Source organism: Neolamprologus multifasciatus, chromosome 23 (genome assembly GCF_963576455.1).
Source record: "Neolamprologus multifasciatus chromosome 23, fNeoMul1.2, whole genome shotgun sequence".
In the NCBI taxonomy this organism is placed as follows: Eukaryota; Metazoa; Chordata; class Actinopteri; order Cichliformes; family Cichlidae; genus Neolamprologus; species Neolamprologus multifasciatus.
Window position 1 is genome coordinate 2,522,627 of NC_140460.1, and position 25,570 is coordinate 2,548,196.

General features: G+C 39.4%; 1 protein-coding gene, 1 long non-coding RNA gene and 1 pseudogene across 4 annotated transcripts in view; 1 reads left to right on the plus strand and 2 right to left on the minus strand.

Moving 5' to 3' along the window:
* Positions 1-12,245, minus strand: part of LOC146490684 (vitamin D3 hydroxylase-associated protein-like) — a 28,165-nt gene extending 15,920 nt beyond the window's left edge. The window contains exons 1-5 of one of the 3 annotated variants that reach the window (XM_085150198.1): positions 12,042-12,245; positions 1,854-1,967; positions 1,475-1,615; positions 452-585; positions 38-244 (exon numbers count right to left, since the gene is read on the minus strand). In XM_085150198.1, the coding sequence (XP_085006324.1) occupies positions 38-244; positions 452-585; positions 1,475-1,615; positions 1,854-1,967; positions 12,042-12,221 (776 nt within the window). In that variant the 5' untranslated portion in view covers positions 12,222-12,245. The remainder of the gene's footprint in view (positions 1-37; positions 245-451; positions 586-1,474; positions 1,616-1,853; positions 1,968-12,041) is intronic. The other 2 variants (XM_085150196.1, XM_085150197.1) reach the window with 2 other exon arrangements.
* LOC146490685 (uncharacterized) lies at positions 8,532-11,275 on the minus strand. Its single transcript, XR_014872212.1, has 3 exons — positions 10,415-11,275; positions 9,119-9,177; positions 8,532-8,725 (listed from the first exon to the last, which is right to left on the minus strand). It is a non-coding gene; the product is annotated as an uncharacterized LOC146490685 (long non-coding RNA).
* Positions 12,246-14,345: 2,100 nt separating the features above from the next.
* LOC146490686 (uncharacterized) lies at positions 14,346-17,053 on the plus strand (annotated as a pseudogene).
* The last annotated feature ends 8,517 nt before the right edge of the window (positions 17,054-25,570 follow it).

Genomic DNA, 25,570 nt, shown 5'->3' on the forward strand with positions numbered 1-25,570 from the left:
CATTTACAATCATTTTCTATGACTAAAAAGTATCTACCTCAGTCGGTGAGCAGTTGGCTTGAAACCACAGATTCCACAGAATGAAGACGGAAGACGGATACTGCCACCTAGATCAGTGCCTATACCAAGCAGGGAGCCCCCTCCCCCAATGAGAGCCGCCTCCCCACCAGTTGAACCACCAGGAGTCTTCTGGGGGTTATGAGGGTTCACAGTCTGCCCGTAGATAGGATTTCTGCAGTCATAGCTAAAGGTGGACGCAGACAAACAGGTTATGAGTCTTTACATAAAATACACACATGGAAGATGCAAATGGTACATGGATTGGTTCTTATATAGTGCGTTTCTACTCTATCAGTGGACTTAAAGCACTCTCCTCATTCACCCATGAGTACACAGAGTTTTTAACTGTTATAATTTGTTTTAAATTTGAATTCTTGATTAAAAAATGTACCTCATAAGGGCTTGGGCCAAGTTGGTTTTCACAAAGGGAATAGCTCCTTGTTTCTTCAGGACTTGAACAAGCACACTGTCCTTTTCAGCGGGCTGGTCCAGGTTAATGACCACACCACAAGAACAGTCATGATCCTTGTGATGTAAATTAAAGAACACAGGAGTGCATCAAAAACTACACAAATGCCGAACCTTAATATTTTGAAAACCTGTGAAATTCAGAGATCATAAATAACATTATTATTAAGACCTTAATTTATACAGTATTCTCACTGAGATTGAGATCTTTCTAAAGAGGGACCTGCTTACAAAAAATGCCAAGAAATTGAGAAAGATAAAACAACACAGTAAACGTGATCACAAATTAACAAAGACATGTGCCTAAAACCTTTTTAAATTATCAAATGAAACCAAAGATTGTAACATCATAGTTTTTGTGTAGTTCATTTAATTCATAGGCCGCAAACCATTTAAAACCAGCTTTTCCAAGTTCTGTGGAAATAAGTAGAGTCAGTATTTATGTGTTGGTCATGATTTATAAAATGAACTGCTTTAATTCTAATACTTGGTAAAATGGTAAATGATGCTTTACTTAGTCCCTAAGAACCCCAGAGTGCTTTACACTACATTCAGTCATCCACACACTGGTGATGGCAGCTACATTGTAGCCACAGCCACCCTGCACTGACAGAGGCGAGGCTGCCGGACACTGGTGCCACCGGGCCCTCTGACCACCACCAGTAGGCAAATATGGGTTAGTATCTTGCCCAATGATATTGTGAAACTGCTTGCTAACTGGCTAAGTGGTTCGATCCCAGCCCAGTTTCACATTTAGACCCACTCCTCCATGTCAGGTTTAGCTTTTTGCAACCAACTTGGCAATGGTGGAAAAGTTCATCTTGAGGTTGGACTCCAGAAAGCAATGGTTGGTGTCCTAGCTGCATTCGTCCATTATTATACTGCCTATAGCGTAACTGCCATTTGTTTGCACTACAAATACATTAATTTTTTAAATTATTCTTACCTTAAATGCAATATTTTCTTTGATGCTAACTGGAACTCCGTACAAGAGACCATCCTTGTTGGAGCCAACAGTTGTCAGCTGGTCCAAACTCTCCAGCAAAACTTCAGTGCAGCAGTTCAGCTTTTGGTTTACAGCCAGAGTCTGTTGAAAGGAAACAAGCACAGAGAGATTCAGATGACCTTATTTACTTTAGAGGGATATTGACCTGTATAAGCGCTCTGTAAAATATTAAACTCTCACTGGAAAATAAAATAGATTACTTGGTGTTTATGCTAGAGCTAAAATAAACTGGTGTATATATTGTCTTTCAGTTGACCTTATATTGAAAGATCTGTGTTATGTTAGGCAGTGAACTCTTGTGTCATGCTGGATAATGAACCTTTTCCATGTAAGAGTAAAGCACATTGTCAGGGTTCAGTGAGCCGTCCTTTAGCTGCTGTGTCAGCTCAGACAGGGAGAGCTTCAGGATCAAAGCAGAGTCAGTCGTGGGATGCTAGAAGACACAGAATCATTATGTTATAAAAATTTATAAAGCTGTAAGAAAGAAGGAAAACCATATCAATGTATAGATTCAGGACTCCTACACAATTGTAAAGTGTAGAAGTAAATTTAAATCTAATTTGATATACAAAGAGGTGTTTACAAAGGTTATAAAGCTAGTTATGTAGCTATTTGGTGGTTACGTGTTTTGATATTTACATGTTTGAATGTTTAGACATGCATGTTCAAACCAGTAATAAGTATGTGTTATATCTACCTAGTTTTCCCTGTTCTGATCTGAGTTTAAGATTTCCAGGCTTCTGAGAGGCCAGTGAAGTATTCATGAGGGCGGTACACAGTAAGTGTGAGTTGTTGTTGCTGTGTGCTGAGAGTAAAGAGGCTGAACAGCAATAAGAGAATACGTAGTTTATTCCAAGAAGATATCGTCTCTCTTATATAATATTTTATTGGAACCAATATGTTCCACATATCAAGTGGAAGACAGTCTGGATGAGCCCCCATAAATATTTGATTGTAAATAAGGTGAAAGAAGTCTCATTTAAAATTCTACATAAATGTTATCCAGCCAGTCACTACATGGTAAAATTTAAAAGGGACATAAATACTAATTGTACTTTCTGTGGGGATCATCCAGAAACTGTGACACATCTTTTTGGTACTGTTCTTTTACACAGATTCTGGAAGGAATTTAGCAGGTTTGTTATTGTCCATATTTGAAAGGGAGTTTTCTTTACGATGGGAAAATGTTTTATTCTGTTTCTTTAAGTTCCCCAAGAAGTATGATAAATTTGTTAATACTTTTAGCTAAACTTTTTAATCAATAAATGCAAGTTTACCAACAAAACACCATATTTCTGCCATTTTTTTTTTAAGGATGTGGAAATGTACATACAATCAATATCAGACTCCACCAACAAAAAGGCTCTCAAAACAATGTGAATTTTTGCGTGTATTCTTATAATTGTTACTTTTTTCTTTTACCCCAGGCTTTTTGTGTTCATGTTCTGTTGTTTTGTATACTTCATCTGTTCGTATGTTGTATACTCATTGTTTGTCAAATAAAGTTTAAAAAAAAAAAAAGAAGAGAGAGAGTATAGAGGCTGCTAAAAAGTTATCCGTCTCCATCTTGCTGTTCCTAATTATTCAGAGAGATTCCAAACCATCTAGTGAACACTCACGTTACACAATCACCAGATTTCTATGGTGGCCCCTAGAGACAAAGCACGCACAAATTCCAAAACACATGCAAAATCCAAAACATGCGTTTTTGATTTTGCATGTGTTTTGAATTTTTTACGTGCTTTGTCTCTATGGGCCACCACAGATTTCAATCCAACAGAGCAACTTCACTGTAAAATCTAATAATAAAATGACTAAAAAAGGATAACTTATTTATTTTGAGTACTCTGTACAAGCTCATTTGTTCCCAGAACTCAAAAAAAAGGAAAAAAAAAATTGGATCAAGTTTACGTAAGATGACCAAGTTAGGGCAACTTACTCATTTTGAGTACACTGTACAGCCTTGCTAGTTCCCAGAACTCAAAAAAAAATTAAGGAAACTCGTTGCCTCAAAAAACTAAGTAAAGCTTACTTAAGATGACTGTTAGGACAACTTATACATTGCAAGTCTGCAGTATTAAGAATAACTTGATCTTTCTGACTGTACAATACGAATTGTTTATGTAGAGGAATTTCTTTCACTAAGGTATTAATCACATTATTTCATTGTTTTAACATGTCTGACACTCATACTTGAGACAAATGGTAGGGGGTGTAGCAAAGATGTTGGGAAAACAGGAACTCCAGAGGACCAGTCTTTTGTCTCTTGAGGACTCTGGGAAGTAGGCAAGGGAGTGTGAACCTTAAGGTGTGAAACAGCTGTGTACTGCCTTTTGTTCCTGGAGAAGGTATTTAACTGAGAGGTTGACTTTGGCTCAGAGAGACTCTGCTGACCCTGCCCCGTGGTCATGCAGGGGCTTCACAAGCTTGTTTATATGTTGTGTGCATGGGAATAAAAGAATGTTAGCTACCGCTCACCGCTCGTCTGCAGACTTTATTTAAGTGGAAAAACTTCCACAACAAAATGGCGCTGCGAGCAGGGCGGTCCGTGTGGTCGCTGAACAACGGTTCCGTGGACGGGCTGATCACCCCTGAGGGAAAAGGTACCTTTGTCCTACCAGCTGTTGAAGCGAAGGAAATGGAGGAGTCACGGAGCCGTGTGTTTCAGTCACCACCGAGATCATCGATTTTGAGGGGACTTCTGCAGATGGGTGAGTTGTAGCTAACTTTGTATACAGTTATGAGGAGTTTTTTGTCTGGCCGAGGGGGGGAACGCTGGCCGACCCCGGAGTTCGAGTCTCCGGGAGGAAAACCTGGTGGTTTGAGGCCCCAGGCTTGTGTTGGGTACGGCTCATCACAAGGACAGTGGCTCGCGCACGTTGTTGGGGAGAAGCCGGCCCAGACCTGTGTTCGGTCCAAGTACGTCACAGGAACGGCGGTCCGGGTACACTGTCGGAATCCATCTCTGTGTACTATAGTTCACGGAGTGGCGGTGTTCGTTCCTTGGTCCGTAGAAGGCAAGGGCCTCACGGGGGACGCCTCGTGTAGTAAAATGGGATCTAGATCCAGTAGATCGGCAGACCTTCCACCAGGCGGCCAGAGACAAAACTCAATACGTGACTGTATGGTAAGAATTGAGTAAATGTGTAGTGTGTAAGATTGCAGAGAATGGTTGTGTGGGAAACGTTGATGTGTGTGTAAAAACAGTGAGAAACGGGGTTACAAAATGTTGAAAATGGGGAACAAAGAAAAAAAAAAAAAAGAGAGAGGAGTGTAGAAATGTGTGTAACAGTTGTTTCCAACTAGAGGGAGAAGGTGGTACTGCAGGCCACCAGCTCCCCTAGGGTGGACACACACAAAATTAGCAAAATTGTTGATAAAAATAAGCAAATAGGAAGAGGGTTTGGTGTTTTTCAACGTAGAACAACTACAATCTCTCTGGGTTTTTAAGAAAAGGGAATTCAGAACCAGAGAGGGGAGAGGTGTTGTTTTAAGCAATGAGAAGAATGATCAAAATGTCTCAGTGTGTCACTTGCAGGTGAAGAACAGACCTGGATCAATTTTCCACGTGCAGCAGTCGGAAGAAAATTATAGGTTAACATGATTAGAAACACTCAAGCCAAGCTTTGGCTAAATTGTTTTACAGCTTAACTTCCACGTGTTTGTCACCCTGAGAACACAAGCTCCAAGAATCTCTCCCTGAAGACAAGAAATGCAGTTCCAGAACAACGAGATGGATCTCAAGAGCTCACAGCAGCATCCTGAGCAGTGAAGAAAAGGTCCAGCAGCAACAGCTGTGCAAGACAGCGACAGCAAGGAGAAAAATGGCATCATCATGACTGGATGGATGGATGTGCATTTCCAACGAGCTGCACCTTCACTGTGTGTGAATGGACTTTTGAAAAGACTGCCTGAGTTGGACATTTGCCACTTTCGGCGCAAAAATGGCAAAATGAGAGTGTTAAAGACACAGGACAAAGCTGAAAGACAACTGACTCTCACTGAACTGCTGCAAGGGGCAGAGATGAGATGAGACCACAGTGAAAGGAGCAGGGGACAACATGGAGGAATGCTGTTGTAGTGTGGGAATGAAATTTGGGTTTAGGAAACTGGGAAGAAAAATGACTGCCTTGCGTGGAGAATTGAAAAGTGTCTGGAGCACCGCAAAAAGGAGAGGTACACAAAAATTACACAAACAGAAAAATGCATTAATCCTACTAACACAAACACACATGCAATGAATCTCATGAAGACCAAATAGCATCTTAAGCATGCATTTCTGTTACCGTCATCTTGTCCGGTTCACTTAGTGGGTTAAGCAGTGATACATAGACTAGTGAACTAGTATTATTTTTGGGGAAGGATGATTGAATCAGCGGTGAACAGAATGCTGCGGGAGGGTCAGATGAGTGGGGACTAATAGATTATTGAGTTTCTGGTTTCTGATGTGTGAGGGAGGTCTTATCATGACACACATCTGGGTACATGGGGAAAACAAAACTCATTTTCTAATAGAATATTGCTGTTGTGTGAGGTGTGTGTGACTGGTGGATGAAAGTTTTGGATTTACTGATGCATTTTCCTTTGGTATCACTTTGAACCTGGCAATTAGTTGTTTTGATCTATCATTCTAAGAGAGTATGCTTAGACAACTTCTAAAAAGAGGCCTTCATATTTTTTGACTTTTAACAGTGCACTGAGATTTTTGTTTGGCAATTTTCTCTTTTTCAAGCAGGCCTGCAAGATCGGAATCGAAAGCGCTACACAACATGTTGATCAATCGCAAGTGAGCTTCTCCAAAATTAAAATGGGCTCAGGAGAAAGCCACTTATTTGGGACAATCAGAAAACAAGTCCCTGGCAAAAAGGATTCAGCGAGGTAATCCAGTCTAAATTCTTTTTTTCCTTTTTGAAATGTCGTCATATTGCTGGCAGTAGAAACTTATTGCGACACAAGAGGTTCTGCTATCAGCAATAAACACGGGGATTGACTGGACTGACAAAAACTTGACTGACTTGACACCAATATGCAAGATTGCACCTCCACCCAGAGAGACAAAAGGGTGGATGTATATATGTATGTTTCTTTTTACAGGAGCAGAAAGGTGACAGCAACGGGTTGCATGGGCTTTTGAGCCGTGCTGACTTAACCTTTTAATTGCCACTTTCTGTGTCTTTGTGAATTTACCAGGGGTGTGTTATTCATGACCTTGTATTGTTTACAGTGCAGAGGTCACTGTGAGAAAGTGTGCATACAGACGCGCTGCGCTAACATCTATATCACTTTTTCCACAGCAGAGGGTTAATCATATGATCTAATCACATGATTTACAGCAGGACACACCACTGGCTAATGTTTTTTTTTCTTACAACAGGGCCTGGAGTGAAGCTACTCTAGGGGAGAAGCCCTGAGAATTTTTAAGAGACAATGCACAACTTTATTGTGCATGTCTAATTGTGCTAAGCTAACATAGGGCAAAAGAGGGTTTTTCTGGGGAAGTTTTCATTTTTAAATTGCAGGAACCATGACATGAAGGATATGGAAGGATTGACTGAGGCGCAGATGCAAACTATGACTAGGAGAGAACGCTTCAAGAGGACCACTGAGAAGCAGGGACCATCTGCAGGACAACAGACAAACGACAGTGGGCTTCCAAAGGATTGTCATGAGGAGATTTTGAACAGCAAAATCTTAAAATAAAATGAAAGAGTTTCGACGTTGACGCTGAGGAAGACAACTAAGGTGTACGACGTGCTCTGCCTTAAATCTACAGCTGCGTTGGAACAAAAATCGATGGACGGAGAGAGCGTGCCAAGCTCCAAAAGTGACAGCGCAAGGAAGATCAGCGTTGGAATTATGACTCTGTAAATGGCACAGACACCAGGAGCCATAACTGTGACAGAGACTGACCACCTAATGCTGTTTCACTTTGCCATGCAAAGTACTTTGACACTCTGGAGAAGACCTTTCCTCTGTATCATTGTTGTTTCCATTTGCATGTGAGAGCTTAGATTGTGGGGAAGATTAAAGATGAACAAAGGGTGGTGGGAGAACTGTGAAGTGAGGATACACAGTGTGAAACTCCTTTAAGTGTACAATAATGTTGATGTGATATACAGAATGTCAGGAAAGAAATTCTGGTTTTAATGTGATTCTTGATTTTAGAATCAAAGGGTGGGATTGTAGAGGAATTTCTTTCACTAAGGTATTAATCACATTATTTCATTGTTTTAACATGTCTGACACTCATACTTAAGACAAATGGTAGGGGGTGTAGCAAAGATGTTGGGAAAACAGGAACTCCAGAGGACCAGTCTTTTGTCTCTTGAGGACTCTGGGAAGTAGGCAAGGGAGTGTGAACCTTAAGGTGTGAAACAGCTGTGTACTGCCTTTTGTTCCTGGAGAAGGTATTTAACTGAGAGGTTGACTTTGGCTCAGAGAGACTCTGCTGACCCTGCCCCGTGGTCATGCAGGGGCTTCACAAGCTTGTTTATATGTTGTGTGCATGGGAATAAAAGAATGTTAGCTACCGCTCACCGCTCGTCTGCAGACTTTATTTAAGTGGAAAAACTTCCACAACATTTACCTACTGACAAAAAAAATTTCAAGTTCAACTAAATGAAAAAACAATTTGTGGTAATCTGAATATGATTAAAAATAATTAACACTTTTTGTAATGATGTTAAAATCAGCCCAACTTTTATTTCCAAACACAACTAAGTATAACCGCCAACACACTGGACACTGTTCTGCTGAACAACAAACAATTATATTGCCATCACGGTTATAATCTTACAATAAAACAAAGTCTCAGATGTAATTATTCTGAAAATAAGTTTAGGCCTACCACAAGTTTGTTTTGTACTTACATTGCTTATATAATCAAAATAAAATATTTGTTGTTCTGTCACAAGTGCAATCTCTGATTTAAACACCACATTTGTTTTTCATTCCAACACATGAGCTGGAATGTTGTAATATTTTAAGGATGGCTTGTCCAGTCCAGGCATTACTGCCTGAATGACTGTCATGGATCGAGGTGATCCAAATGTAGGTGCAGACAAAGTCTTTAACTTCCCTTAAGTACAGTGGCAGTGGATGTCGGTTGGAGATGCAATGAGCTTGAACCTGCAGGCGACCATCTTCACTGACCACACCATCTGTGACGGAGGACTCATCTCTCCTGTTGTCCTGCAAGCAAACAATCGTTTTTTGGAACATGAACTTAATTGCTTTCTTAAAACTTTTTTCTGCATTTGGTATAAAACAGACTCCAATTTGGACAATCTCAGGCCCCCTCCCCACCGGAGAGGTTACATTTAATGTCCCAATTGCCAGTCTGGATCGCCGTGACCACCACCCAACACACAATAATGTCATGAAAGCATCATTTCAAAAAGGGCTATGCAAACATGGCCAATAACTTTCATTCTAATGATGTGCAAAATGATTTGGGCACAAAACAAATTTTGCTGTTAGAAAACTTGCAGACTTCACTATATACAGTGTAGACCCTCTAAACTAAGTTTGGGGGATGTGATCTTTCAAGAAATGCAGACAAACTGTTGTTGTTTGTTTACTTACACAGCATGTCTTGTAGAATTAACTGGAGTCAACAGCGACAGCATAGCCATATCTCAAGTCTAATAACAGAAGGCAGGAAAAGATCAGTACAGAAACAACTTCCCCAAACCAAAGCACAAATAAAACAAGTAAAACAGGCTGATCTAAAGTATGATTAAAGTTCAGCCTGATTAATATAAATGTCACTGACAGTTGCTAATATACAGTGTTGGGGAGTAACGGAATACATGTACCGCCGTTACGTATTTAAAATACAAAATATGAGTAACTGCATTCCGTTACAGTTACCGTTTAAAAAGGTGGTATTTAGAATACAGTTACTTTGTTGAAATAAATGGATTACATGGCGGTACTTTCCTGTTTCATATTGTCGCGGGTCAGGACTGTTTGTGTTTTGTTTGACAGCTACGTTCTGTTGTTCCAGGCGGCAGCGTTACGGTTGCCATGGTTACAGGGTGACGCTCTCTCTCTGCGTGTTTCCTGGGTGAAAGAGCACCTTTCTGTTGTTGTTGTGCTAAGCTAATAGGCAGAATGCTACAGGTATAGCTCTAAAGAATGTAGCATCATAGGCAGTGTAGTCCGTGCTGCAGGGAGAATGGACTGCCATACACGTTATGTGTCTGTGAGCGAGGGAGGGAGAAAAAGGAAAAGTACGAGCTGTCATCGAGCAAAAATGGGAGCTGGAAGCATGTAAATATAATAATAACCACTGCAGCCAAGAAGAGAGCCTGACGAGCCCAGTTGTAAGTAAGCTATTAAGACTCGACTGTACACCGTGTTCGTGTTTTCCTCCAAAAACAATAAGTTCTGTTGGAGCAGCCTTTCAACGCCTCTCTCCGTCTCTCGCTAGCAAAGTTGACCCAGACAACAAAGTAAAGCTAGTTTTCGGCTACGAGCCCGACACAGAACCGACGTATTAGCAAAACAGTTGCACTGTTATCAGTATTTCCACACTATTTTATATTATTTTTTGACAATCTTTAAAGTCATTATTCAATAAATTGTTATTGTTAAATAAATATAATCAAATAATCGAGATCTCCATTTCAGTGAAAATAATCGTGATTATCATTTTTGCCATAATCGAGCAGCCCTACCGCGGACCTTCAGTAACAGTAATAAATCACAGCAATAGTACATTCACGTAGTTGTAAACAGCATGATAATATAATAAGTAATACAAAGTATTCAGAATACGTTACAGAATACATTTTGGGGCATGTATTCTGTAATGGAATACATTTTAAAAGTAACCTTCCCAACACCGCTAATATATTGGAAGACCAAAATACTTACTGATGTCTTTCTGTCCAACAACAGGAGTGCTGGTCCCGAGCCTCAAAGACAGTAAGAAGCAAGCAGAGGGAGAAAAAGCAGAACATTTTTCAGAAACTGATTTGATCCTTAATGGCTGTGCAATTATTGTAACAGAGTTTGCTTATGTTGTTAAATAAAGTCTAGATTTGACATTAATAGATGCCACAGATGTTCAAAAGCTGCCACAAAGCATGAAAGAAAAAAAAAAAATGGATGTCTCCGTAAACATCGGAGCATTTTTGCAAATATGTGATGTCTTGATAAATCAACAGATATTTGAACTTTACACAGCTACATTGTCGCCTGAAAATATCTTAAAATTTTATTTTGTGACCCAGAAAAAGTAATATGCTTTTAGCCGCGCTCCTCCGCCATTGCCGCGCTTACAAGTACAGACAGGCTCTGACAACTGTGGCCGACAAACGTGATCCTCCTTTTCCCCAGACTACCCTTTCTGGGTCACAAAATAACCTTTTAAGATATTTCCAGGCGAGAATGTAGCTGTGTAATGCTCAAATATCTACTTAATTTATCAAAATATCACATATTTGCAAAAGTGCTTCCACGTTTTCGGAGAACTCTGTTATCCACCAGTGCCATAGCTGACCGGGAGGTTAAGGCTTGATAAGAGTCCGCGAGCACAGCTAACTCATGGCGTATTGTTTTCAACCCCCTGCGGTCTTTTGCTACTCAGGTTAAACATGATCTATTTATAATTAGTTAGGGCTATGGATTGAAAATACCCCCCACACCCCACCTTATCTCACTTTTTTTATTTCAAACAATCAACAGAAAATTTCACAGACATATTTTTATGTAATGTTTTTAAGGCTGTGGTGTTAATTTAAGTAACATGAGCCCAGCGGCAGCAGCAATGCTAGGCTAACACTAGCTAGCTAGCAAGATTATAAACCTGGTGCTAAACTAAGAGAAGCCGCAAAATCAGTTTGAATAAGAGTAAACATTTACTCACCAAGTCAGTGCATCAGGTAAAGATTCACAGCAATGACAACAATAATATCTTGAGCTGATGCTTTTCCAGGTTTGCGTAACAAATGCTGGCACCATGAACATGCGGACTGATCCGAGAGGGAGGAGGACAGTAGTGACGGGGCATTTTCAAAACACATCTTTCATCCTTCCGCACTGAGAAGCAAAACTTCCATCTTACTTAGTTTTTCTAAGTTAAGACAACTCAAATAAATTGAGTTTATCAGGGTTTTTGCATAAAATGCACTGGTAACTTATTAAAATCTAGTTCTAATAACAAATTGATAAAAACTGAGTTCAGCCTATTTAATATTTTTAATTAAACACAATATTACATTTTACAGTGTTTAGGGTGAGGTGGAACAGGAGACGTGCAGCTGACAAACCGCGTGTGTGAAGTTATCTGTCAACTTGGGCCAACAAAACAAATCCAGAAGAGCAGCATAATATTAATGTGTTTAACTTTTTGTATGCATGTTGACAACAAAAAGTGTCAGTAACTTGGAAATTAATAACTAAACCTCCGCCAGGCTTAAACTAAAAGCACATAATTTGTTTTGATTTCTATCTAAAGAAAAAGTTAAACATTTCAGTGTTTAAAGCTCTGAACTCTCACCGACTGTTTGTACCGGAGCACCGCCTGCTCTGCGTGCTGCAAGCTTTCATCTCTCCTGTTTCTGGCTCTCTTGATCTTTTCCTCTGCCTGTCGGAGGCTGTTGATCTTTTTCACCTGCACAACCAGGTATCCCACAATGCAGGCGACACCAGTGAGTAGAGCTGCTGTCCAGTTGTCCATCTTCACTCTCTTAATAGACAGGCTTTCTATGGGCTCAAAATGTGGTCATAAATATTTTGTACTTGTAAATCGGTTTTGTACTTGTAAATCAGGATTTGTATGTGTAAAAAAAAATTTGTGTGTGTGTAAAAAAGATTTGTATGTGTAAAAAAAATGTGTGTGCGTAAAAAAGATTTGTATGTGTAAAAAAAAAAAAAAAAAAATTGTGTGTGCGTAAAAAAAAATTTGTATGTGTAAAAAAGATTTGTGCGTGTGTAAAAAAGATTTGTGCGTGTGTAAAAAAGATTTGTGTGTGGACTTAGCCAAAAAAAACCTGCAAGTTACAAGTACGAATTTTGACCCTATTTTTCTTCCTTTCATCTGATTGGTCAATGTCATGTCAATCACAAATGTAACAATCCAACCAGAGAACAGATGGGTTTGGCTGTCGGAGGGGTGCTTTTTTGAACTGCAGGTCCTTGAAGGGTAATACAGGTTGAAGCTGGAGGATCTCTATATAAATATCCGATAGCAGCTAGGTCCCCTAACTTTCAGTTGCTGTTGAAAGGATAAAGTTGTGGTATATCAGTGGTTAGAAATACCATTATTACTTTAGGATTAGTTTAACACAAAGTCAGGGCTGACCCGGGACCATTGCTGTGAGTCACAGTGCGCAGCATAAAAGTCCTTTCACATCGGACGCAGGATGTGCTGCTAATGCTAACTAAAAGCAAAGGATCCAGAATTTGTTGCTGGCTGCTGAGCTCTGTGGGGTTTTGCAGCAGCTCTACCTGTACTAGATGCACCTGCTCCTTGTCTTTTCTATCTCTGACTTTATGTCCTCTACAAGAGTTTCTGGTTTTTTTGCTAGTTCTTCAAATGTTCAATAAAAACATCTATGCTAATTCATAACAAAGAAAGCTTTGTAATGAAGACTGTCATTTCCAAAACACTGCCCGCCCCCACCCCGCGGTCCGCAGCGCTGTTGAAAAGGCTGTGGAAGTCCCTATATTAAACACGTAGACCTGTGACACAAAACTCACCAAACTCGGACGACCACAGACTGTTTTCCTTCGTGGTGATGAAGGAAAAGGCTGGGTTGGCATGTAAAAGGGCATTTATTCCCTTCAAAGACCTGCAGTTCAAAAAAAGCGCCCCTCCGACAGCCAAACCCATCTGTTCTCTGATTGGATTGTTACATTTGTGATTGACATGACATTGACCAATCAGATGAAAGGAAGAAAAATAGGGTCAAAATTCGTACTTCTAACTTGCAGCGTTTTTTTTTTTGGCTAAGTCCACACACAAATCTTTTTTTTACACACACAAATCTTTTTTACACACACAAATCTTGATTTACAAGTACAAAATATTTATGACCACATTTTGAGCCCATAGCTTTCGTCTTTGTCCTGGGGCTGCAAAATGCAAATGTGACCAAGTGATCGGTGGGGTTAGATAAAAGGAAATAATAAAATGACAATCCCACCAAGGGGAATTTCACCCCCAGGAAATATATTTAAGAAAAATAGATAAAAGGAGGCCGCACAGATTCAAGGATGCACACTGAGGCAGGTTAGCGCCAATATTAAAACAGTTTTATTTATAGTAAAAATAAATAAAATATTAAAAACCAAGATGTAGCGTCATTGTTGACAGTGTCCTAAAGTGAAAATAAAACAATCATGGAACTTACCTACGGAAGCGTAGAGCTGCCACCCAGGCAAAAGAAAAATACAAGTGTATCACGTTATAACGTGAAAAGTTTATTGTTCTAACAAGATACTTTTCCTGTTTGTACAATATACCTTTCACGTTTGTACAATATACCTTTCACGTTTGTACAATATACCTTTCACGTTTGAACAACATAATATCACGTTATTACAATATACATAATTATCACGTTCGTACAATATAATTATCACGTTCGTACAATATAATTATCACGTTCGTACAATATAAATATTATATTGTACGAACGTGATCATATATTGTACAAACGTTATAAAAAATATCATTACAATAACATTTTTATTGTAAGAACGTAAAACGTGTTGCGTTCGGAAACCCAAATCCATGGTAGGTGTGGAGAGCTCACGCTCTTCAGAACTGGCACTTAACTTTGAATGCCTTGCTTTCAACATGGACACAAACACTGATAGCCCACTTCTGAGATTTCTTCGGAATCGTGGTGTACCTGAGGACTGTCTCTTACGAATGCTACAAGAACGCGTAAGTGCTCTCGTGAGGGGGAAATTTGTAAAACTCGCTTTTTACGAAGTTACAGCGTCTAAAAATATGACATATTGCTAAGTTAGCAACCACAGCGGTTTTCGCTTCTCTCGCTTTGACTGCGTAAGGACGTAAAGGTAAACTGCATTGGTGTGGATCTATATGGAATGGAGAATGTAAAACAAATTAACCCGCTGTATAAAACTGGGTCGTTGTATGACCACATGTTACTACTTAACCCATATGCAGATTCCAGGTTTCTTAAATATATCGCTATTTTATGTGATGCACTATTTTTCCTTGTTTATCTAAAAACAAATGAATTAAACTGTGTTTATATTGATATTTGGCTTCAATTTAAAAAACCAGTGAGTTCAACCCTTTGTGCACTGTGCAACTGAAAGATACGTGAATACTAATTTACTTTTTCAAAAGTGGGCGTTGTATATACTGTAATATTTCTATTAATAACATGTTAGATAATCTCATTAATGTTGCTGGCATAGAGAGATGAAAAGAATAAATGCTAAATATTGATGGCTGCCACTAAAATAATAACAGACAATTATCAAAACACATGTGAAATTTACATACATTTTTTTAGTGAGGTACCTCATGTGGTGTGGCAGCAGGTATACCTTGTACTTCTGTATAGTAATAAATATCTCTGTTATTACAGATTGATGCCACAGTGATTGATTTCATGGATGACAAGACCCTGTCTGGTTACATCCCAACATATGGTGATCGGATAGCTGCCAGGCGGTTCTGCTTGGAAAACAGTGGTGCAAGTACTAAGGAATCAAGAAAAAACTCATTGCTTGAAAAATTGAAGGAAAAGATGGGAATCAATGAAAATGAGAAGAAACCTGATCATGAGGAGGCATTTGTTTCTAAGAGAAAAAGAACATATGCAAAAAACAACAAATGGGCTGAGAAAAAGACTTGAAAAATTGAGTTAGGGTGAATCCATGAAGGTAAGCAAGTGAGAAAGCGCAGAGGAGGAGGAACAAGGACCTTTGATGTGCCCAAAGACTCCAAAAAAGCTGACATATTACAGTATGCTAAAGATCTTTTCTTTCCAAGTGGAAAAAGCAAATTTGGAAGATGGGAGGTGTTCAGTCATAACATATTAGACTATCAGGAAGAGGCCGTATTTGATGAAAATGTCACAGTTGGAGAACTCTACTCAGCACTTAAAATGGGAATGTTGAGATTTTACTTGTGCACAAGAAGATTTTCCAATGATGAAGATGATGAAGAAGTTTATGATAGAGGGAAAACACATGTAAACAATGTTACACAACTGACTGACTCACATCAAGGAGATGAAGAAGCTTCTCACACTGTTGTGATCTCATCATCAGAATCTAGGAATGCTGATGAAGATGTATTATACGACACATCTGAGGTAATGATTGGACCCTACCTTGGAGAGCCTCTGCCTTGTCAACTTGATGACACTGTAATAGATGAACCATTCCTGCAGTTTGAGGAAGATGATCTGGTCATCACATCCATTACACTTCCTCCAACAAACAGCAGTCAGTAGTCCAGATACATCTATAAGCAATGAAGCAATAAGCTCTGCAGGATCATATGATGTTGTCTGTGTTACCATCAAACTTCACAGGGTTACTATTCTGGAGGAGATGATCAGCCAGTTCAAAGATCCAGCACTCCTCATACACCCTCTAAAATACACCTACATTGATGAAAAAGGAGCTGATGCAGATGGTGTATCAAGAGATGTGTATGCTGCATTTTGGTCAGAGTTTGTGGACAACACAGCTGAAGGAGAGGAGTTCAGAGTGCCATCACTGTCTCCTAAATGGCAGGAAGAAGAGTGGAAATCCATGGGTAGAATTTTACTGAAGGGATTTCAAGACCATGGATATTTCCCTTGTCGCCTTGCTCCTGTTTTCACAGTGGCACTCATCTTCGGTGAGAATCAAGTATCAGATGATCCGCTGTTTGAAAGTCTTCTCTTTTACCTAAGTCAATCAGATAGAGATCTGATAACAAGGGCACTAAAAGAAGATCTTTCAGATGAAGACAGGGATGAAGTGCTGGATCTCATGGATCGCCTGGATGTATCAGTGCTTCCAACCAAAGAGAACTTAAAAGGCCTTCTTCTGAAAGTCGCACACAAACAATTAATCCAAAAACCAGCATATGCCGCAGAGAAAATGTCCTTAGTTGCAAGCCACTTCCTAAAAGAAGCTTTTCAAAGCCCACAAGATGTCCTACAAATGTATGAAGATAAAAAGCCAACAACGAGAAAGCTTTTGAAGTTGCTTACTGCCTCTCCCACCACTCAAGCAGAAAAGCAAAGCTTCAGATTTCTGCACCAGTACATCAGAGGACTTGACGATACAGGGCTCAGAAGGATGTTCAGGTTTCTTACTGGGTCAGATGTCATCTGTGTTGACAAGGTTGAGGTACTGTTCACGCCTGTGGATGGACTGGCACGACGACCTGTGGCACACACATGCGGCCCTCTTCTGGAACTACCATGGACATACACGTCCTACCCAGAACTACGAAATGAACTGGACAATGTTTTGGCCGCTAAAAGCTCTTATGAGTTCAGCATAGCTTGATTAAAGTCCATCATGTTTAAACCAAGAATGAAAGGTTTGCACTAACAATGACTGGCTATGAAGCTCTAAAGTTTGTTAAACCCACAAAAGGGAACACATCATTGTATAAAAAAAGAAAGAGCTTAAATTTCAGGGATATTTGAATTTATTTTCAAAAAATTGTGGATAACATCAATTTGTTTCCACCATGAAAAATGTAAATTTCAGTTTAAAATTTCATACTTAAAAGTTTTACTAGTTTAAATGTTAAATAATTATGTTTAATAAGTTCATATGGTTAGCAGCAAGAGGTGAACTATGCTTATTATTAGTTCTATCTATCATGTGTCAAGGTCCTTTTCCACAGGTCTGTGGTACAGTTTTGTAGGATACAACATGTCTGCTAGAGGGGATGTTTTGTTTAGTAATAATTCAAAAGACTTAATATTAATTATTTTCAAGTATATATTTTTTTTACCTTTCCACCAGTCATTTGTTTAGAACATATTTAAAGGGAATAACTTTGGAAGGCAATGTGTTTGATGCAATAGTTGACTGGAATAAAAGACAGAAAATTGGCACATAAGTTAAGTTTTGTAGTGTTTATCAAGAGTCCGTGTTTTCTTCTCCTTGAACACAAATAAAAGGGAGGCTAACATCTAACAGTGTTTGTTAATTATTAAATAATGCAGAATTTTTACATTTACCAGTTTACAAGAAACTGTTCGTGGATGAATAGCAGTTGCACAGTGTGTTCAGTAAAATTGAAAACAATATTTCATGAATGAGAATGTATAGGATCAGCAGTTTAAAAAATGTTTTTTCGACAGTCTTAAAACAGAAATCAGATATAATAGAAATTCAGTTAAAAAATAATTGGAAATGCCAAAAGGTTGAGATTATTCAATGCAAGTCTTTCTACTGATTTATTTTTAAAACATTTTGCGTATTCAAGCATTTACTTCAATGTTCTCATTTCAATTAATAAACAGGTGTCAGATGTTTTCTTTAGATGGGAAGCAAACGCCTGTTTTTTGCATAAATGCCTCAGTCAAAATATTAAAAAAAAAGAAAAGCAATACAAATACAAGGACCTGCTTTAATGTTGATTCTTCACTGGAGTACGCAGATTTGGTTAAATAAATTTAGACATGCTTGCTTGCTACTATCTTCAACCGAAAATCCAAACAAAATAATAATGATTGTATTTTCTATTGTTTATTGCACAAATAAAACATTGTACCAAAAAATATGTGCGTAAAAATTCCCAAAGCCCAATTATATTTAGGTTTATAAGTCCTTCAGTATATAGGTTCTCAGGAAGAGATACAGTTCAATGGATTCATCTGCTGTGCTTGGTGGAAGTAAGAAGTTCTCTGACATTATGAGGCAACACAAGCTGAAAACAGTTTCATCACAGGTATAAGGTCCTCTCTGTTGACATTCTTGCTTACAAGCATCCACTGCCTCCCGAGAAACCTCTTTGGATGGTGTACATGAGAATCGGACGTCCACTTGGAGCAACTGCATTTCTGCTTCTGCGTATTATGTGGGTGTTCCACATATGTGCAACTTGCTGCAGCTCCTCCTATTAAATATTAAAAATTAAAAATCTCATATCAGTAAAAGAACACATTTCTCTTGGCTCAACATGTTACCCAAAACGGCGCTGGCACGGCTGGCAGCCTTAACCCAATTTCCCTCGGGATGAATAAAGTACGATCAATCAATCAAAAGCACCACACAGTGACAGTCAGAAAAACAGAGTTTATCAAAAATAAGACAACAACAACAACAAGAATAACAGTGGTAGACACGTGATACTGTGTAAAATTTAAAGTAATTATTAAACGTGAATTGTTTTAGACAGTGTGATTTTATGTTTCTGGCCAGTGAAATATGCATTTTTTCATATCCTGAACGCAGTGATAATAGGGACGGTGCATGGTGGGTGTTAAAGCAAACTTTTTATTCTCTCTCCGTGTCTCTCTTTCTCTCTAACACACACACACACACACACACACACACACACACAATGACTCATTAAAAGAATATAAACATGGTTACATACCTCGATGACGTTCAGGCACGTAAACAATATGAGCTGCTTGTCCAAAAAACATCCAGAAAAGCAGTCATGGTCTTTTAGTTCCTGGAGACTATTTATCCAGTGCTGAGCATGATGTCGTCTCAGAAAGGCCCACCAGCCTTCAATACGCTGATTGTGATTGCTGGATCCAGTAATAAAACAGTTTCTGACGTTCGGATCCATAGTCCAGCGCAAGAATCATTGTATCTCGGCCATTATGACATTTTCTGTTCCCAAATCAGAGCGAATCCTAGCAGGTGTTCCCATCCTCTTTTCAACTTCTGCTATGAAATATCCAGCAATGACTTTGGGATCATTGTTTGTTGAATAGGCATGAAGCCAAATCATAACTCTCGAAAAGCCATCAATAGCTCCATTTATACAGATTCCAAAAGGCTTCAGTTTGTCATAGGAGTCAACATGCCACATGAAATTTGGTCCAGGATTTACATACGTGCGTCGCATTAGGCGATTTCTGCGTGGTTGCTCAACACCGTAAGGGTCAAGATATTTCAGTAAATGTCTCACAGTACTCTGCGTGACAACATAACCTGCCTGAATGCAGTTCAGGTGGTGTAGTTTGTATCCATGGAGCCTCCCGTGTCCCTCCAGTTGATCAATAAGAAATCGTGCCACCTCAATCGGATCGGACTCATTCTTTCTCCTGTACAGTCCCATGCGTTTTAGGTTTCTTCTAAGTGTCCGCATGCTTATCACAATACTGTCCAAACTGCTCAATAACAGCAAAATCTCCACATGCCTCAATCCAAGCATAAAATAGAACTTAATTAATTCCAATAAACGAGCCATTTTCTCGCACTTTGATCTGCACTGTCACCCACTTCACTATGTTTTACGCTTCCGTAGTTTTACGGCAATATATCATACGGAACGTGAAAACTTTATTGTTCAAACAATATAATTATCACGTTCGTACAATATAATATTTATATTGTACGAACGTGATAATTATATTGTACGAACGTGATAATTATGTATATTGTAATAACGTGATATTATATTGTACAAACAGGAAAAGTATCTTGTTAGAACAATAAACTTTTCACGTTATAACGTGATACACTTGTATTTTTCTTTTGCCTGGGTGGCAGCTCTACGCTTCCGTACTTACCAGCAGCCGTTGGTAAGTTCACACTTTTTAATCACACAAAAAGAGAATCACTACAGCCCACCCGGTGCTGTACAAAAGCAAGTGTGAAAACGACCCACCACCTGAGGTCCCAGACCCACTGGCACGTCCTCCGTTCACTGAAATAAAACACAGAAAAATATGTTAAAAGAATAAAAGGACACTGAGCGTCAGGCTCGCTACAGATCATAAAAAAACCCCAAAAAAACTAAAACACACTTTAATAAAAGAAATCACACACACACACACACACACACACACGTCAAACTACCTGGTAGTTAGGGCTCCCCACCGGCAACCGAGGCGATTTAAAGTCCCAGCACAACACTCGGGCAGAGGATCGCTTCAGCCCGATCACAGACGCGTGGGTACAAGCAACAGTCCAGAATAGAATAGAATAAAACCAGGCGAACCAGAAAAAGGTAAGCCTGCTTAGTAAAAACAAGACAAGACAGCAGGCTCCACCAAGGAGGAGTCCTCACAACAGCGGCTGGGAAGGCGTTTCACTCTTCCGATTTAGGTTGGGCGATTTGCCACGGAGACGTGAATACAGCAATCAAACCCCCAGGACCGGAGGCGCTATCCTCTCACTGATGGGGATAACACGCGCACCTCTCTCCGCAACGCCGGAATAAAACAAACTGCTGCGCTGTAGCTGTCATATGATCTACTCTTGCTGATCAGTCCGTCGCAGTGTGCCAGCATTTACTGCTGCTTTGCGCCGAATGCACGGCAGGAATGATCCAGAAAAACACCGGCTTAGCTTTATACGGGCTAACGCCACCCTGCAATCAATATGCAGGTGGGTTCCCAATTAACCTAGTTGCGCAGCGAAGAGAGCGAGCGCAGGAGAGAGAGTGAGAGAGAAAAAGAAAGGCGAGTAGCCCATCTGACTACACAAATATCCAAGTGGACCTAACACACAGCTTTTTAAACACGACAGGCTGTCTTGTTTTAGCTGTGGGCGTGTTGTGCATGTACCGTGGCTTAATTTAGGGGTGGACAGTTAATTTACCCGCGGGCCCGCACCGCTACGCACTGTACCATACACGCACTGGCAGCCCATTCGTTCATTTTCATTGCCGACACCCAATCAAATCTCTTAATGACACGTGGGCCTCTCCTACCTTCGCTGTGACTTATTGAAGAGTTTAGTGTGAAAACTTTAAGCTGAAAGGCGACGACAGAAAAAGAAAATGAACGTAAAAATGAATTCAGCACAATGTGTGACGTTAAAAGACATATCAGCTGTGGCACCAGCCAGTGGCGGTCCTAGCCCATTTGGCGCCCCGGGCGAACACTCCCTCTGCCCCCCCCCCCCCCCACACACACACACACACACATAAAACATATTTAGGATTATACATTAACATAAAACTGTTGTCGGAACCATACTGAATTTTGCCAGAGAAACACACACAGACACACACATATGAAGAGAGAGAGAGTATGCATTGATGCATTGTATGCAAACACCTACCAAACAGCCATCATAATTCGTCATACAATGAGAAGAGGACAAATCAACAATTAACAATGACTAATTAATATTAAAATCTGTAACATAATGTATTGTTTGGAGTTTAGTCTGTTACAGTTGCTATTTTTACCATTTCTTCTTGGAGCAACTGTAATTCACATAATTTCCTTAGGGATTAATAAAGTATTCTGATTCTGATTCTGATTGTTTCAGGATGATCTGCCATTATCCAATGACATATCTGCTTACCTGCATCTTTTGCTCGTTTCTCTTCCTCTTTTCTCTTTTTTCTAAACTGAGGACCTGATGGCTTTGAACTTTTCTTGTCCATCTTGGTTTTAATTTTGCACTCCAGTATGAACACAAATCCCCCAACTCGAGGATCACCACAACATAACCTAACACACCTACACCTTAGTTCACAGATTCACTTTGTCTAGGGTTTATTTCTGAGATTTCACACAACCCAGGATTCAAATCATGAATACATAATGGGCTTGGATTTACAACATTATGAATGAAATGTCCTCTATTTGGAAGCAGCCAGCCCACCTCCCCTTTCGAAGGGCTGTGTGTGAGACATTAAATCAGGGGCGATTTTAGCCCAGTTTTGGAGGTGCTTCAGCACCCCCAAAATGAATCAAAGCACCCCCAAAGATGTCTTACTTTTTTTGAAAATATTTGCTGTTTGTGGGACACACTACTAAAAGTATAAAAAGCATACAGTACTTAATTGAGATGGAACATTTTAACAACAAAAGTATAGATAACCCCTCCCCCCTCCCAAAATGGTTTGTTCCAGCTCGGCTCTCTCCTACTGGCTCTAGCGCCGTTGCTGCCAGAGCAATGGTGGCTGAGACCACCTTCTTTTAGTATTTTATTTGTTCCTGAGTAAATCGGTTTGGCTGAGATTAAAGTTATAGTTTTTACACAGCTGAATAAACGTCAAGCAGACAACTGATTATCAGAAGTGTGAGATGCTCGAGAATATACTCCGGTGTCCTGTTATATTTTAGATAGCAAGGAGTTTATTAAACTTCACCAAAACAATCTGCAAATTTCATTCAAATTTAATAAACTATCATCTTGTCTTTATTTTTAGTTAGCGCATACCTTAAACACTTAAAGCTGTAAGCTAATGATAGTTATATGAGAGCAGATGCTGCTGGTGCAATAAGCTGTACGCTGTACATCCAATGGATGATGATCTGATTAGTCGACTAATTGCAAAAATAATCAGTGACTAGTCGACTATCAAAATAATCGTTTGTGGCAGCCCTAGTTGAAAACGTGTTTTCCGACGATGTTTGCTCTGTAGTAAAATTAGCGATATTTGACTGCCCTGTTGATCTCATTGAAATGTATACAGCCTATTTAAAATCTAAAACTTAACATTGTCCGTAGCCTGCTGTTGTTACCACTGTCCTGTTTGAAATGTAATGAGAGAAACTGGTTATTTTGCCATATGGGCCGATATTGAACCCAATGTACTAACTAGCTAACTGACTGGATGCCCATTAACCTTATAACTCCTGTTGTGTGTGTGTGTGTACAGATTGTCAGTCCAAAGAGGGAGAGAGGAAAGAGGGGAACATGAGGACAAAGTACAAGATCAGGAAGTACCAGGTAAGAAAACAGACAGGGAGTACTAACAGGCAAAACAGGAACTGTTAAACTGGCAAAGAAAAAGAAAGACAAACAACTAATTTTACTCATACGATCTGGAAGTTGTGTTCTCCCTATATTAAAGCTTCTATACAGAATCTGCAAAACAAACTGGGTTGTCAGCCCTGGCACTGCATTACCATATTGAGCTTCAGTCAGAGGAAGTCACGGTTGCCAAAGACTTAAACATTAACATTGTTAATGTTTAAGTCTTAACATTAAACGTTAACATTGTACAATCTCCTGGATAATCAGATCTTCCCCAAACTGAAAACTGTTATTCAGGTTGCCCTAACAAACCCAGTTAGCAGCTGTAGCTGTGAAAGGTCTTTTAGTGTCTTGAGTCAGCTCCATACCTGGCTGAGAAGGACCATGGGTCAAAGCAGACTCCAGCACCTGGCTGTGATGTCAGTTGAGAAAGAGATGCGTGAGAGACTTGACCACCAAAATGTGATAGACAGATTTACCAACCTCAAGGTGAGGCGACATAGGTTAAAAGAAAAGAAAAAATCTGCAGAGCCATAGTAGTATCTGCAGTAAAGATCTTTTCATACATTGTATACATCGTACCAAAGGCCAAGTGTCTCCATTTTATAATAATATTTTGTATATTTCAAGGACTCTTCTATTTTTTTGAGTGTATTTTTTATGTATGTGTATTGTATTATACATACACTTTAGAAGTGAATCTCTGTCCAAAAAATGCACACAGTTTACTTTTTACTCACTATGAGCATCATTTATCATTTTTCTCCAGTAATTAAGGTTAGGATATGTATTATTTTTTAAAAATTCCAATCCATTCTTCTTTGGCAGCATTTTAATAACCTTGATCAGATTTGATGGTTTTGTTACAGACTTTTCAAAAAAAGTGTTTTGCTATTCTTTCAAAAATGTGGGGATTAAATTGTGTTAAAATGTACAAAACAGTGATGTCATGTTTTGTGACGAGGACCCAGGCACAGAGAGACTTGATGAATTTAAGAAACTTATGATTTAATAAAGAAATTTGCAGACTTGCACAGAGAGGGTAAAATTATGATGACTGATAATGGAGATGAAGACAACAGACGATGAGGACAGGGAGGAAGAGGGGTTTAAATGCACCAAGGAGACAGTCAGAGAGAACTCGGGACAACTGGAGACATTTAGGGATGCAGGGACTGACAGAGACGGGGAAGAAGTCTCATCGTGATGAGTAAAGTTTACCTTGCCTGGATGGGCAGCTCTCTGGGTGCTCTGATCCTAGAATCGCCCCTGGGCAGGACACAAAATGCTCGATAAGCAAAACATTTCACTTCGACTCACAGATCAAAGCTCCAACTGTTTTATTTAAACGACCTGTATTTTATTTTGAAGTCAATCCTCTATTTCCCCCGAGGGTCGGATTTCCGAGTTGGGACGGCATCTCGTTATCCAGACGGTGTGTATGAGTTTCAAGTTAGATTAACGTGAAAGCAACGTCGACATTACAAAGACACTGTATTTTATTTTAATACCCATCGTTTAAACTCTGTGTTGATGTTTAAAATTGCTTTATCTCACTTTTAATCAGGATTAAGCTACTATAACCTTTCATACCAGTCCGGGTCGTTCTTTATGCACAACAACAAATTTTGCATATTATTCTAACATAACAGATCGTGCAACTGATTCATTTGCAACATTGATCAAAAATTTAATGCATTGCTATTTGGAACTTTACTTTTAATACTCTATGCTACCACCTTGTGCTGAAAAGTGTTGCAACATTAAGGAAAATGAATTTGGCCATGTTCCTTAAAGCCACTGTTTTTGTACTTGTCCTACTTTTGTTCTCTTTAGAGTTGTTTTCCTCAAATTAGCCTGCTGCTTAAATTAATCGGAGTTGCTTTTCTGTTTGTATATATCTGTTTTTGATATGTCCTTATGGTTCCATAGTGGAGCTACACCAATATAGATCTGATACTAAGGGAAAATTAGAAACAAGCAGTTGAAAGACACAGGGAATGTGGGGAATGACATGAAGTAAACATTCAGCTGGCTGAAGAACAACCTGGGCATGTCAGAGAAGTTGCAGCCTTTATTGGAAATTCTTTATATATTTTTAAATTATTGAAACTGCAGTGCAGCAGATGAACAGCTATACTGTAGGTTCCCTGGTATCACATGACTATCATGGTTCACACA